The 14312-nt window shown below is 39.2% G+C and overlaps 3 protein-coding genes across 5 annotated transcripts in view; 1 reads left to right on the top strand and 2 right to left on the bottom strand.

Moving 5' to 3' along the window:
- LOC117985911 (WD repeat-containing protein 44) overlaps positions 1-14312 on the top strand; it is a 296876-nt gene that overhangs the window by 244605 nt on the left and 37959 nt on the right. The window lies entirely within an intron of this gene.
- Positions 603-8637, bottom strand: LOC117986158 (uncharacterized). The gene is made up of 3 exons (XM_069501477.1): positions 3943-8637; positions 1611-3516; positions 603-762 (listed from the first exon to the last, which is right to left on the bottom strand). The coding sequence occupies exons 1-3, from the start codon at positions 7049-7051 to the stop codon at positions 603-605; spliced, it is 5175 nt and encodes a 1724-aa protein (XP_069357578.1). The 5' UTR covers positions 7052-8637.
- Positions 11511-14312, bottom strand: part of LOC117986183 (glutathione S-transferase 1-1-like) — a 39399-nt gene continuing 36597 nt past the window's right edge. For all 3 annotated transcript variants that reach the window (XM_069501567.1, XM_069501566.1, XM_069501568.1), the window contains 2 exons: positions 13560-13765; positions 11511-12477 (listed from right to left, as the gene is read on the bottom strand). In XM_069501567.1, the coding sequence (XP_069357668.1) occupies positions 12375-12477; positions 13560-13765 (309 nt within the window). In that variant the 3' untranslated portion in view covers positions 11511-12374. The remainder of the gene's footprint in view (positions 12478-13559; positions 13766-14312) is intronic.

Below are 14312 nucleotides of genomic sequence, written 5' to 3' on the forward strand. Positions count from 1 at the left end.
TGACTTTACTGGTACAGTTCAAGCAATTCACGAAGGCGAGCGGCTCATGCTTGTGTTTAAGTCGTATCGGTATAAGTAACGTACACTGAATGTGTGCGTTTGATAGCGCTTGCTCGCGACTGATTGGTCCGACATGCACGCACACTTACGCAATGCCCGTGTATCCGACGTAACCACAAGTAAAGTCCACTTGCCTTCGTGAACTGCAAGAACTGTAGTAGATAGTACTTGTTTGGCGCGCTCTATATTAAACTACCTAGTATTAAATTGTTTTCGCATAACACTAGCCGATAGTTACGAGTTAAGTAAAAGAGGGATAACATTTTTGCGTTGTTTACGGATATTACGTGCCTTCGTACACGGCGACACAACACGTGCGCGTCTTTAGAGCTTTTGACATTTGATTTTTGTCCCATGTTCAAGTTTGAAAAATTTCGGGATAGTAGTTGTCGTGGCGCCTCCTGTTTATGCTTAGTTAGACTCGGCTTGCCGCCCGGGTTTGAGGGTTGAAACCAGAGACGTCACGAAGGCTAGTTTGTGAATGTTTGATTATGCACTCACCCTTGCTCGATGCGCAGTCTGCTTGCGCGTGCGACACCAGGTTAATGCGCCGTCTCCGCGGCACTGAGGCGACGGGCGAGGAAGCGGCCTTCCTCCCCGTCGCATCGGACAGAATCCTTTGCCTCGCACTCTGTAATACGTATATGGGACGGGCAGATTTCGCCTAGACGAAATCTGCCGGGGCTACTGTCTTCCTCGCCGCTAAGCGGGGAAGACCAGTGCTGACTAGCGCTAAATTAAAGGAGGAACGGTTCCATCATTAGCCCAGCCATTAGGATTATAATTGGGTCCCATTGACCTACCGCGTTTCGGTCAGGTAACTGGCTATTCGTGCCGGCTCAAAGTGCCACACCTTTGCTTGCTACTTACGCCGAGAGTTAGCCGGGGTCGTCACTGACGTCGAGAGCTAGCTGGTCTCGTCATCTGTATCGAGAGTTAGCTGTTCGACGCTAAGGCCTGCCACCCGAGGGCCCCTACGACTCTCGATACTGACGGATTACTTTCTCCCAGCCAAGTCCTGCCAACAAGGGTCCCAATGGCTCCCGACGCTGACGATTTACTATTCCGACTAAGGCCTGCCAATAAAGGGCCCTTACGACTCTCGACGTTGGCTACATGGAAACGTTCCTTATGCACACAATTAATAGCAATCAAATATAGTTACTTATAGTTAGCCACTTACGAGTAATAATACAGGATGCGAGGCACCGAACTGATGACGGTGGGCGTGCTGTGAGGCGAGGCTGCCGTGCTCGGATCCAGTCAGTTAACAAAATGGTGGGCGCCGTGGTTCGAGGCTTCGACCACAGACAGTCGGCGTCGCGTTTCAAGTATAGACCATTAGACCCATAGAGTAAAGTCACAGACAACTTACCATAGTATTTTAAGCGTCCGGCTCTGGATTCCTCTCCTTCTAATCTCGTTTTGCTCGTTATTGTAATTAGATATTATAATTGGATGATTTAATTTTACGATGATTACTATTTATATTTTGTACAATTAACTATTTCGCGACGTTCGTCGCGACACTCCCCAACAACGGAAGTTACAATAAGACGATAAGATTCTGCGTCCATTCCTTAATCTTCTCGAGGGCCCTGACAGCCGCTTCTCTCTTGGGTCTTGGCTCCTCGGAAGAAAGGTCTACTTCGTTTTCGTTAGTAATCTCCTCTGGCAGAAGTTGATCCTCTAACATCGTCTCATTATGGTCTTGTATGGTGTGATCATTTTCCTTTTCAGGTGCATCGATTTCACCACTACGTATCTCACTGGTTTCTCCAGTGGTTTCTTCGTGCACTTCTCTTGTTATGCGTTCGGAAGGTATATAGTTGTAACTTGGTCTAGGTTTGTCAGCTAGAGCGTGAGCTTCTTGTTCGTCCATTTCCAGTGGATATAAGTGTGAAATGGATCTAATATATTCGCTATTATCTACTTTTACTTTCGCTGTTCTGCTAAATCCATCCTTCCCCTTCATAAGTTTTGTTATTTTCCCAACTCGCCAGCTTTCCCGATTGGGATGTTCCCCCTTTATCTGGACTATTTGTCCTTCTTGAGGTTCTAATTTCGAAGTGACTCTTGGATCCCTATGTGAATGCTGGTATCTTTCTCGAAGGCTGAGAAGGTAACGATTAGAAAACATTTCTCTAAATTCTTCCTGGATTTTAAGAGCTCTTTTCCAACCTTTAACTAGTTCCCTTTTTGTAACGGTTCCTTCTGCTAAAGGTTCCTTCCGGGTATTCTCTACTGTTATACATTTTCCTACAGCCAAGAAATCAGCTGGTTTCAATATATGATCCAGCTCGGCATCTATATGGGTGAGTGGACGGGTATTTACCACGGCTTCAATTTCCTTCATTACTGTAGATAGTTCGCAATCCTTAAGACAGTGTTTTTGTAATGTTCTCTTCATACAGTGTTTCACAATGCCCATTAATCGTTCATAAAAACCGCCAAACCATGGTGCGAGAGCGGGTATAAATCTCCAGCGAATTTTATTCTCTATGCAGTAAGGTTTTGCTAAGATTTCTGACATCAATTTAAATTGCAACGCGTTATCTGAGGTGATAAGTGTCGGGAGACCTCTAGTGGCTATCATTCTTCTCAGGGCTCGAAGGCCTTCCTCCGCTGATAGATCTTGAACGACTTCCAAATGTATGGCTCTTATCGCTAGACAAGTAAACAAACAAATCCATCTTTTCTCTAAACCGTTTCCATTGTTTACTAAAACTGGTCCCAAATAATCAATTCCCGTGAACGTGAAGGGAGAGCTATAGTTAACTCTCTCAGGTGGTAGTGCGGGTGTAGGTGGTAGTTTGTATGGTCCTCCACCGTGCTTAACGCATGTTGGACATTTTTTCAACAATTTCTGTACTTGTCGTTTACCTTGTAGAATCCAATACGTTTCGCGTATGATGCTCAATGTGTGGTTAACACCCACGTGGTAATTTTTATTATGTGTTTCCATAATTATTCTGTTAGTCAATTGAGAGTCCTTAGGCAATAAGATAGGATATCTTTTATCGAACGACCAATTCGTATTTCTCATCCTTCCTTTGCATCTTAATATGCCGTCAATATCACGAAATAATCCTAAATTTCGACTTAAGTTTGTATCTTTCCCGTTCACTTCATCCTTGAAATATTCTTCTTGTAGTTTCTTTATTTCTTCTAAATAGGTTTCTTGTAGTTGTTCCTTTTCCTTTTCGTTTATTTTACATTGGTTATTAATTTCATCTAATCTTTTATTGCAATTTGCAGAAATTGTTTCATCCATTTCAACTTCCTCATCTTCACTTTCATTCGGAAGATCCTCCCGCGACAACAAGGAATTGGTATTTGTTGTCTTTTGTGGCCATGTGTCGCATGCTTGTAACAAATATTGAGGTCCAGCTAACCATTTCACTTTATCTTCACAAGTGCTGTAAGGTTTTGTTGCTACATCTGCTGGATTTAGTTCTGAGGGAACATATCTTATGATCAATTCTTTATTTCGTTTAATTTCTTGGATTCTCCTTGCTACGAATGGTGGTAAAAGTTTAGAAGACTTGCACCATCCGATTACAATTTGGCTATCGGTCCAAAGAAATTGATGTGTTACTTTTGCAGGAAGAAAGTTCCGAATAAATTTTATAAGACGACTTCCAATTAATACTCCGAGTAATTCTAATCGAGGAATTTTCAAATTATCCTGATCCTTTATAGGTACAAGTCTAGATTTTCCAATGACGAAACTGATCTTGTTCTCATTCACTATATATACAGTAGCTGCATAAGCTTTGAGAGACGCGTCGGTAAAGCAATGCAATTGAACATCGTTATTTTGAGCATTCGCCATATAACATCTGGGTATTGATATTTCTTTAATCTTGTCTAGTTGTTCACGTATTGTCGACCACTCTTCCTTCATCTGTTTTGAAAAGGTGGTGTCCCATTTAATTTTGGTTTTCCAAAGCTCTTGCAGAAATAATTTAGCAGGTAGAATATGTGGTGCAACAAATCCGCAAGGGTCGTAGATTGAAGCGATCACTCTCAATACTTCCCGTTTATTGTTCGCATTAGAGTCGATCTTGTATCTCAATTGAAGTAGATCTTCCTTTAAATCCCAATCAAGTCCTAATATCTTAACACGGATTTCCTTTGACGAGTCTGGGATTTGTTCCGTAAATTCGTAAGAATTAGAACTCCACTCCCTTAAGTTCATAGACATTTGTTTAAATGCTTCTCTGGAGTCGTTATACAATTCTAAAGCTTCCGCAACGGATGAACTACCAGTGACTAGGTTATCTACATATATATCGTTGGCTAGGTCTCTAACCTTCGGTTTGTCATCGTTTGACAGATGGAGCTTTATCGTGGCATTCAACAGAAACGGACTGCTGATAATTCCGAATGGCACGCGACAGAATCTCATGTAAATAATGTTATCTTCGGTTGGTGGTTTGTTAAGATCTTTGATCCACAAGAATCGAGTCACATCTCGGTCTCTCTCATGAAGTGCAATTTGTAAAAAAGCCTTTTCTACGTCAGCTGATAATGCGATTTGATGATATCTAAATTTTACCAATAATCCAGTCAAATCTTCTAACATCATTGGGCCACAATATAAGCATTCGTTCAGACTGTTGCTATCCTTTGTTTTAGCTGAAGCGTCGTATACAATTCTAATAGGTTTCTCCTTCTGGCGAACACAATGATGCGGCAAATAATGAACAGGGTGTTTTTCCTGGTTGGTGTGTTTCGATACTAATTCTATTACGCCTTTGCTAATTTGTTCCTTTAAGATGTTATCATATTCCAATAATGTGTTTGAATCGAGGCGCTTTAGTAATGAAACTAATCGACCGAATGATAGCCCGAAATTGGTTGATAGAGATGGAGGATATTCTGTCCATGGCCAAGATACGGTATACCTATTATCGATAACTTCGGTACTTTCATTGAAGGTTTTAACTGCTTCTTCATCGGCACTGATCTTAGGTGAGTCGGTAATTCCTATTGATTCTAGATCCCATAATGATTTTATGTCAACGTTGTTTAAAGGTAAATCTGGTTTATTCAGTTTCGTTTCTCCGCAAGACAGAAAGTAAGTAATTACAGATAATTCGTCTACTGGTTTTAAATTTGTCTCACCAGATAGTATCCACCCAAGTTTAGAATTTACCAGGTATAAGTTTTCTCTAATTTTAAGCTTTCCGGTTTTCATAACATTATGGTAATAATCGTTTCCAATCAGGATGTCAATCCTAGATGATAATGATCCGTCATCGGCTAGAACAGTCTTATTTTCCCAATGTCCTAATTCCGTATCGGGATATGGTACGCATTGCGATATGTAAGGAACGACGTTAGCGTAAAGTAATAGTGTTTCATTGGTTCTGGTTAAGAGTTTAATTTTTACTATGGGACTATCTATGATTTGAGGTGTTTTCGACCCAAAGGTAAATATAGAAAGTCTGCTTTCTTCTTCAATTGGAAGATTCAATTGTTTCGCGACTTCTCGTGTTATATATGTGCGCTGACTTCCTGAGTCTAATAGAATACGGCATTTTGTCTCCACGTGTCCTTCCTTTTCAGATTTCGCGTTCACAACTGCTGTTTGAAGTATAGTAGTACCTTTGGCGTTTAGCTGCATTAGAGTGTTAGTCGGTTCTATCTCCTTCGATAAAGTTCTAGGACAAAGTGCCCGATTATGTGATCCAATCTCGTTGCAGTGTGCGCATTTTGGTTTTCTCACACATGTCTTTACGGTGTGTCCTATGCGAAGACATGCGTAGCATCGGTTAATTAATTTATTTTTCCTTTCTCGTAACGTTGTAAAGGCTTTGCATTGATCGTTAAAATGGTTCTCCTGACAGAAGATGCAGTGAAGTTTTCTTTTCTTTTCGTGTTGCCTTTCTTGGTTTCCTACTGGCTCTTCCCATTTTCTTTTGAATTGTTTCCTAAAACTTCTCTGACGACCTTGAAATAGTCCCCGATTTTTATCTTGTTTCTTTGTGGACATTTCTTTACTTGTTGGCCTTTTGGATTTTAATTTCATATTATTGTCGCCGGATGCATTCGCGTGTAGAGATTGGGTAGTGTAATTGTCTTCAGATTTTCCTTGGATAACTCTCTCTGCGTCTTCCCTAGCCGTGATAATGACTTCGAGGCATTTCCTTATCTCCTCGATGGACTCGGTGTTTATTTTCATTTTCATTTCGTAAATGATTTCTTGCGGGAATTTTTCCATGATTAGGAAACGTAGATGGTTGTGGTTTATGTCCTCGCCCAGCGATTTAAGCACCCTAAGGTGTCGTTCGATCTCGTTTAGTGTTTGTCTCACCTCCGTGACATTCATTGCGGTGGAAGCCTTGACACGATACAGCGCTGAGTAGTGTGCATCAATTATGTGGTTTTCCTTTCCATATCGATTTTTTAATGTCACTAGTGCTATACTGTAATTCTTGTTTGTTGTCTCTAAGCCTTCCACGATCTTCTTCGCTTCACCTTTCAATGAAGCTTTTAAATACAATAGCTTGTCGACATCGGTTAAGTTTCGTTTGTCAATATTTGAGCTGAATTGATCCCAAAATGTTGACCATTGCAGGATATCGCCGTCGAATTCCGGTAAACTCAGTTTCGGTAGCCGGCTGTTTAGATTCGGATTCGTATCCCTGTTGACTTGATTTTCTCGTTCAATTACTTTAATCTTTTCTTTAATTTTGACTTTAAGTTCACACAATATATCTTCGGCTTCTAATTGTACTGTAGATATCTCGGATATGTCATCAGGCGCAGGATCGTTGCTTAATCGAAAGTAGTTGGTCAATTCGGAGCTCAATCTATTTAACAAAGTTTGTAATTTCGAAGAAATAATTTCTGCTTCTTGTATAATCGTTGGAGATTGAGTGGTTGGATCATCAAGAGTTTCTATTATTTGAGATGCGTTGGTTGATAAATTTTGTAATTTTGTTTTCATTGAGTGCAATATCGCCAAGAGACTTTGATCCATCTTGTCGGTATGTTCGAAATATTAGTAGATAAAAGTTTCCTTAAAACGGGTTAGTTGTTTAAGGTTTTTAGAATTTTAGTTGATGTCTTCGTTGTGACCGGGAACTTCGTGGCTCGTCTCTCTATAAATGAAATAGCACCGCTTAGGAGAAAAGCGAGAGAAAAAGAAAGGAAGCGGATTGGCCAAAACAAAAAATTTTCTTTAATCTAACTAATTTTATTTATCTGTGTCAGTATCGTAGATCTATTTTTCAAATGATCGTCCATCTTTCATTTATTTCACTTTAAAGTTCATTTAAAACTTCTATTTAGTTGTTGTGTTACATCAATGTCCTATGGTTTGAATATTCATGGTAACCCTTGTTCTATAAATCTCATATATTCATCAAATAATTTATCAAATAAATTTCAACGACTAGTTATAACGAAATAATTTTGTACCGTTGTTGTTGTAGAATGAAATTAATTGGTTATTAGTATCGCGGATAAAGTAAGTAACCGACTTTATCATAAATCAATTTCATAGTCCGGCCCTGTCGTCATAGTGTGACAACGACCTTATCAATAATTGTCAGTCATCTGCCCACAGATGTGTACACAATTCCACTAACATGCTAGAAGGGTTATGCCTACCCTTGCAACAAGATATAGAATGTAGTAAAATAGAGTAGCATTATACCTCTATTCAATAAACTTCTACAAATATTCTTAAATCTCTGTACATTCTACTGGCTTTTATTTCATGCCTAAGGTTCGCATTGCTAAACCGGGTCTCAATTTTAGTATTTAATCATCTCAGTTACTAGGTATGCGTGGGCACACACACTGTGTGACCATTCAGCATAAGCATTCAATGATTGACCCCTTCGTATCAAAATTGTATGATCATAGCAATCTCAAGTCGGGTAGGTATGTGTGTAACTATTTAACCGTTCTAGCAAGTCCAGTGTGAATGCACCGGCAAAGGTCAGTGTACTATCGCAGGTGACTGCTCTAGGTACCTATCGTTTATTGTTAATGTCCATATCACTTCACTGTTTCATTCATAAAATTTGTGAAAAAAAAAAGAATTTCTTGCGCACCGAAACCAAGGGTTTTTTCACATTTATAACTGTTATACAAGAAACGATAACCTTTAGAATTGATTTTCTTTCTTACTAGGTGCGGAACCCTAAATACTTTTGAAATTGACTCATCTTTAAGTCTCAGTTGAATATGATATTACAATAATCTTAATTTGTCAGAAAGTTCATGCGAGCTCAAACTTTTATTTTAATTGATTTAGTCCCACATGGATCAACATAATTATAATAATTATTCCACTAAACTGCAATAACAGTGTCACTTTATTGTGAATATAATAATTCAGAACATTGGTAATACCGTCGCATCTTTACAATTAGACTTTAACAGAGAATGAGGTTATTCTTAATTTTCGGTTTCCTTTATTCTATTATAGGACTATACGCACAGCATCCTCCTTTATTCTTCACATTAGGTAGGTACCTATCCTTTATTAAATTAAACATTGAACATTTGTCACTATTCACTACAATGTATTGTAGGTATTTATATTAAAACTGTCTAAAAAAAACGTTAAAATCATCAGTGAAATGCAACATAACTTTGCTTATTTAAAGTAGGTATTAGAGTTTAAAGTGTTAGTTATAAGTAGAATTATTCATCACCTGTAGGTAGGTATCAAAACTCAATAGTAGGAAAAATAATTTTCATGTGTAGGTAGGTAGGTCATTCACGCTTAAGAATAATCATATTCAGAACAAATCACATAGCTACGAGAAAACAAGACATGAAAATAACCTATTAAGGTCTAATGGTCTTTGCCGCTCTATACGTGTCGAGACTTGTCGAGACATGTCTGATTTAGGTCAGTGCATAACAACATTCACAACTTATTTGACAACCCTCTTTCTTTTAGCATTTTTTGCTGAAAGCTCATTTACTGATTTATCAGATCCTCAGCATCTCCACCATGTCGTGGCGCCTCCTGTTTATGCTTAGTTAGACTCGGCTTGCCGCCCGGGTTTGAGGGTTGAAACCAGAGACGTCACGAAGGCTAGTTTGTGAATGTTTGATTATGCACTCACCCTTGCTCGATGCGCAGTCTGCTTGCGCGTGCGACACCAGGTTAATGCGCCGTCTCCGCGGCACTGAGGCGACGGGCGAGGAAGCGGCCTTCCTCCCCGTCGCATCGGACAGAATCCTTTGCCTCGCACTCTGTAATACGTATATGGGACGGGCAGATTTCGCCTAGACGAAATCTGCCGGGGCTACTGTCTTCCTCGCCGCTAAGCGGGGAAGACCAGTGCTGACTAGCGCTAAATTAAAGGAGGAACGGTTCCATCATTAGCCCAGCCATTAGGATTATAATTGGGTCCCATTGACCTACCGCGTTTCGGTCAGGTAACTGGCTATTCGTGCCGGCTCAAAGTGCCACACCTTTGCTTGCTACTTACGCCGAGAGTTAGCCGGGGTCGTCACTGACGTCGAGAGCTAGCTGGTCTCGTCATCTGTATCGAGAGTTAGCTGTTCGACGCTAAGGCCTGCCACCCGAGGGCCCCTACGACTCTCGATACTGACGGATTACTTTCTCCCAGCCAAGTCCTGCCAACAAGGGTCCCAATGGCTCCCGACGCTGACGATTTACTATTCCGACTAAGGCCTGCCAATAAAGGGCCCTTACGACTCTCGACGTTGGCTACATGGAAACGTTCCTTATGCACACAATTAATAGCAATCAAATATAGTTACTTATAGTTAGCCACTTACGAGTAATAATACAGGATGCGAGGCACCGAACTGATGACGGTGGGCGTGCTGTGAGGCGAGGCTGCCGTGCTCGGATCCAGTCAGTTAACAAAATGGTGGGCGCCGTGGTTCGAGGCTTCGACCACAGACAGTCGGCGTCGCGTTTCAAGTATAGACCATTAGACCCATAGAGTAAAGTCACAGACAACTTACCATAGTATTTTAAGCGTCCGGCTCTGGATTCCTCTCCTTCTAATCTCGTTTTGCTCGTTATTGTAATTAGATATTATAATTGGATGATTTAATTTTACGATGATTACTATTTATATTTTGTACAATTAACTATTTCGCGACGTTCGTCGCGACAGTAGTCTCGTATGTACTATGTACCACCTATATGGAGGGTGTGAGTGAATTAAGCGTCAGTGACTCTAAAAGATATAAATTAATAACAGTGTTTAGTTGGTTATATTTTTAACTATTCCTTCAAGTGACACGATGTTCCATTGATTTTTGGGAAAATTATCATGGGTTAATAATAATGGGTTGCCTGGAAGAGATCACTTTTGGTGATAAGGTCGCCCTTTGTTTTTTTAAGTGTATCCTGTATTCTTACTCTCTGTATTATTGTTAACAATAAAGTTGTTTAAATAAATAAATTATCATCCCGAAAATATTAATTCCGGGACGGATGGTGTTAGACAAAATCGGGACATCTTTAAAAATTCGGAACAGTTGACAACGTATTTATAAAGAAAATTTTGAAGTATTTAAATAATATTTTAATATGGGATTCGTGCCTTCTCCATAAACGTGACACTGGCGAAACAATCTGTGCCCAGTTGGCACACCTAAAAGCCAATAATTGGGAATTGAATTGAATTACTTTTAAAGTCACTGACACTTTTACGCAAACAAAAATGGAATGCCAATACAAGGTTCACGTTTTTGCTTTATTGTAAAAATAACCTAAGGCGTTGTATTAATAAGTGCTAGTTTCGGAAAGCTAGGAGCCTAGCCCCGCGAGCAATACTCAGCCTGGTCTCATCGCATCACCGATCACTCCTGACAGGTTATGTACCGCGTTGTTCTTTGTAAGAAATATGTTATTTGTATTATGGTCTTACATATGCATGGTTATTTTTTTAGTGCCTATCTGTAATTACTTTATTAAAGACAAAGATAATAAAATATAATGTAAATTTCTTTGTGTTTTTATTAAAATCCTGCTAAAAGATCTACGACTTTTTTATAGTATGCCTTTTGTGCATTTTGTGGCTAGTTCTGTTGCACACAATCTCATAAAATGACAGGCCCGAATGTATTGTTATCCCTTTCATAATGTTTCCTGCATATTTTGATCTGTCAATTTAGATATTAGTGAGATATTGAGTTTATTTCAGTAAAACCGCTTCACAGATGATTCTTAATTCTTTTTTCGACGATTTTATTGAAGCAGAGACAACTATAGTGAGAAACTCTGTTTTGATTCTGAATATCTGTTAAATAATAAATTAGGCTAGGGGTGGCGTGAAATCAAAGTCGTTTCATAGCCATACCTAGCGTCAATTGTAGGTAACATTTGACGCCTGCCAGTGTAGGTGAAGCCTCGACGTTTTGTTACAAGTTTCCTGACTGTCGTGAACTGTGATTGAAGCATTTTGGTGTTTCGGAATAATAAAACGCAAAGATAATAGGAATTTCAGTTCATTTATTTGTGCCTTATCTCCTAGAGCTTATATTACAATCACAAGTCAAAATAGCGAAGCAAGTGTAGCACTTACTGATAAACAGTGCTTAAATTAATGGAACACAACTTTGTATAAGTACAGAGACAGACGTAGCTTACTTCTAGCAAAAAATATGAACCTTTTAAAAGTGTCCCGATTCGGAAAAGTACAGATTGTGAATTGGTTAGATAGAATCTGGGCGTCCCGGAAAATGGTTTAAGTTTGACAACCCTATTTAGAAATCTATGTTCTTTCTAGCTTCTAAATTGCAGGAGGGTACCTAGTGTTTTTAGGGTATATCATGATCAACCCATCGTCGGCCCACTACTGAGCACGGGTCTCTGCTCAGAACTAGAACAGTTTAGGCCATAGTCCGCCACGCTCGGCCAAGTGTGGATTGGTACATTTCACACCCCTTTGAGAACATTATGGAGAACTTAGTGATACTTAATTGCTTAAAACGCGCGTTATAAGGGCGGTTACGCACTTATCCGATAAGAGTTCGTGAAAATACGTTCCGAAGTACCTAGAACTAATTGTATGGTTGCGGACTTATGACGTAGATATTTTTTATATCCGTATTTTCACGGATTCGGATCGGATGAGTGCGTGATCGCTCTAACTCCGAAGTGTGTGCTGAGATCGAACCCCCGACCTATATTGAGAACTATTTAAATTTGACACGTTTTTATCGGTCTGTTTGTTTGTTTGTTTGTTTTTAACAGACTTTATATTCATACAAAACCAAAACCATTTTCTCAAGAATTAATGTTAATTATGTTATCCTTTCGCTACGCCTATGTGAAACATTTCTCTCTGGAATGGTTACTTCTTGAGGATGCTGTTGACGAGTCCCTTGAAGGCGTCGAGGCCTTTTTCGTTGGCTTCTTGATATCCAGGCGCTGTGGACTTGACGGTTTCGTACCACCTGTAATAGAAAATAGGTGTTTTTACTTTCGAGTCCTTCCCGCTACCTTCTCAGTCCAGCTGGTAGGAGATTGTCCCACACTGCGCTCGCTGGTCGCGGTCATTCGGAAAAAGAAAACAAAGCACAACTGCTTTAACATGATTAGTAAGGGAGTTAAAATTAAAATATTAAATTGATTTTAATAATTTCTTTAGTCCAATAGCGTAGCGGGAAGTCACGGAAAATCTCGGCCGATTTTCAACACTAGTTAAAATTAGTTTTGTGGTAAGTTTCCATTACACTCATAATTACACGTTTTTTTCTTGATCTGTGCAATTAAATTACGAAAGTTATTTATTTTGTAATAAATGATTTGATTTGTAACAGTTTTCAAATCGAAATTAACCATGACCCAATCACCATGCAGGTAAGATGGCGTGACCAACTAAATGGCCCGCTTATTTTTTATCATAATCATAGTAGGTAACTACCTATTGCAATTGCATGCTAATTTTATACACGCTATTATAATTAATTATAAGGTAGGCACTTATAGATACATTAACACTGCACATATTTTTAGCATGATAGGTAACCTACTGCCGCCGCGCCGGCTCAAATATGGATCTCTTCTCAGAATGAGATAGATTTAGTCAATCTTAGTCCACCACGCTCGCCATTTGAGAATGTTATGGAACTTCCCTCACGGTGTTTTCCTTCACCGTTGAAGCAGTGATTTTTAAAAGAAAAGGTTAGAGGTGCAGGGTGCACGCGAGGCGCGGGCGTATCGAATCCGGCGGACTCGCAATAGGAAACATTGGCTAGCATAGAAGTCTAATATATCACGCAAAATTCCCGAGGTAAGTTAGGTAGAATCTGCAATTGTTTTTAAAAATATAGGTATTGGCCACGTTAATTATTATGACTACTATAGCCCTTTCCCTTTAAAGCGAAAAGCTTGTGAGAGTAGGTACGACAAGAAAGCAACGGGTGAGTTTTAACCGCCGACCTTTCGGAATTACGTCCACTCCTTAACCGTTGAGCTACTGAGATCCCACTTCAATTTCTGCAAGTAGATACCTAACTATGAATTATAAGCTCACTTCTTGACATTGGCGTATTTCTTGAAGTCAATATCGGAGGCCTCGAAGCTGGAGACACCAGCCACGATGCTGAGGTCGGCGACGGTGAGGTTGGGGCCGGCCACGTACTTCTGGCCCTCCAGGAAGGTGTCCAGGAGTTGCAGCGCGTCCTCCACCTTGGCTAGCTTGTCCTTGTCGGCTGCAGCACCACCGAAGATTTGTGGGTACTGCGGATGATAAACGAACTCATAAAATGACCTAGGCGCGTTTGGAAGCCTCGTAGCTTTAGTTTTAAATCACTACTATATTTTATTTTATTTTATTTTATTTATTTTTTGCAATCAACAGCGATATATATACAATATAATTTTACATAATAACAGACTGAAAATAAGGCCAAATAGGATTACAATTTTTTACAGATTACTTAAATAGATATTAAATATAAATTTATAACAGTAGGTACGTTTGATAATTTAAACAAGCTTTACAATAATATAATAATATGATAAAATAAAATAAAATAAAATATTATCATAATATCATCTTACAAATAAAAACTTTTGACAAATGTAAAATTTTACCAATTCTGAATAAATAATTTGAGTTTGAAATGACTGATCTTTTCTCACATAGAATTTGGTAATACCTACTTACCTAACTACTTAATTAAAATAGAGTAAGATCTCTAAAACCATTACATTTGATAAGTAATAATTTTTTTTAATATCTCTGTAAAACGGACCCAAATTTTTTTAAATAATTTTAGTTACT

This window comes from Maniola hyperantus, chromosome 10, assembly GCF_902806685.2.
Source record: "Maniola hyperantus chromosome 10, iAphHyp1.2, whole genome shotgun sequence".
Taxonomy (NCBI): Eukaryota; Metazoa; Arthropoda; class Insecta; order Lepidoptera; family Nymphalidae; genus Maniola; species Maniola hyperantus.

What these genes read in the sequence shown, in the direction of transcription:
- LOC117986158 (XM_069501477.1), bottom strand. Translation starts at nt 7,051, where the DNA reads ATGGATCAAAGTCTCTTGGCGATATTGCACTCAATGAAAACAAAATTA. An exon ending in GGAAGAGTGGTCGACAATAC is followed by an intron (nt 3,517 to 3,942) that starts GTGAACAACTAG and finishes ATGTTCCCTCAG; the next exon opens with AACTAAATCCAGCAGATGTA. An exon ending in CAGAATCTTATCGTCTTATT is followed by an intron (nt 763 to 1,610) that starts GTAACTTCCGTT and finishes TTCCCCGCTTAG; the next exon opens with CGGCGAGGAAGACAGTAGCC.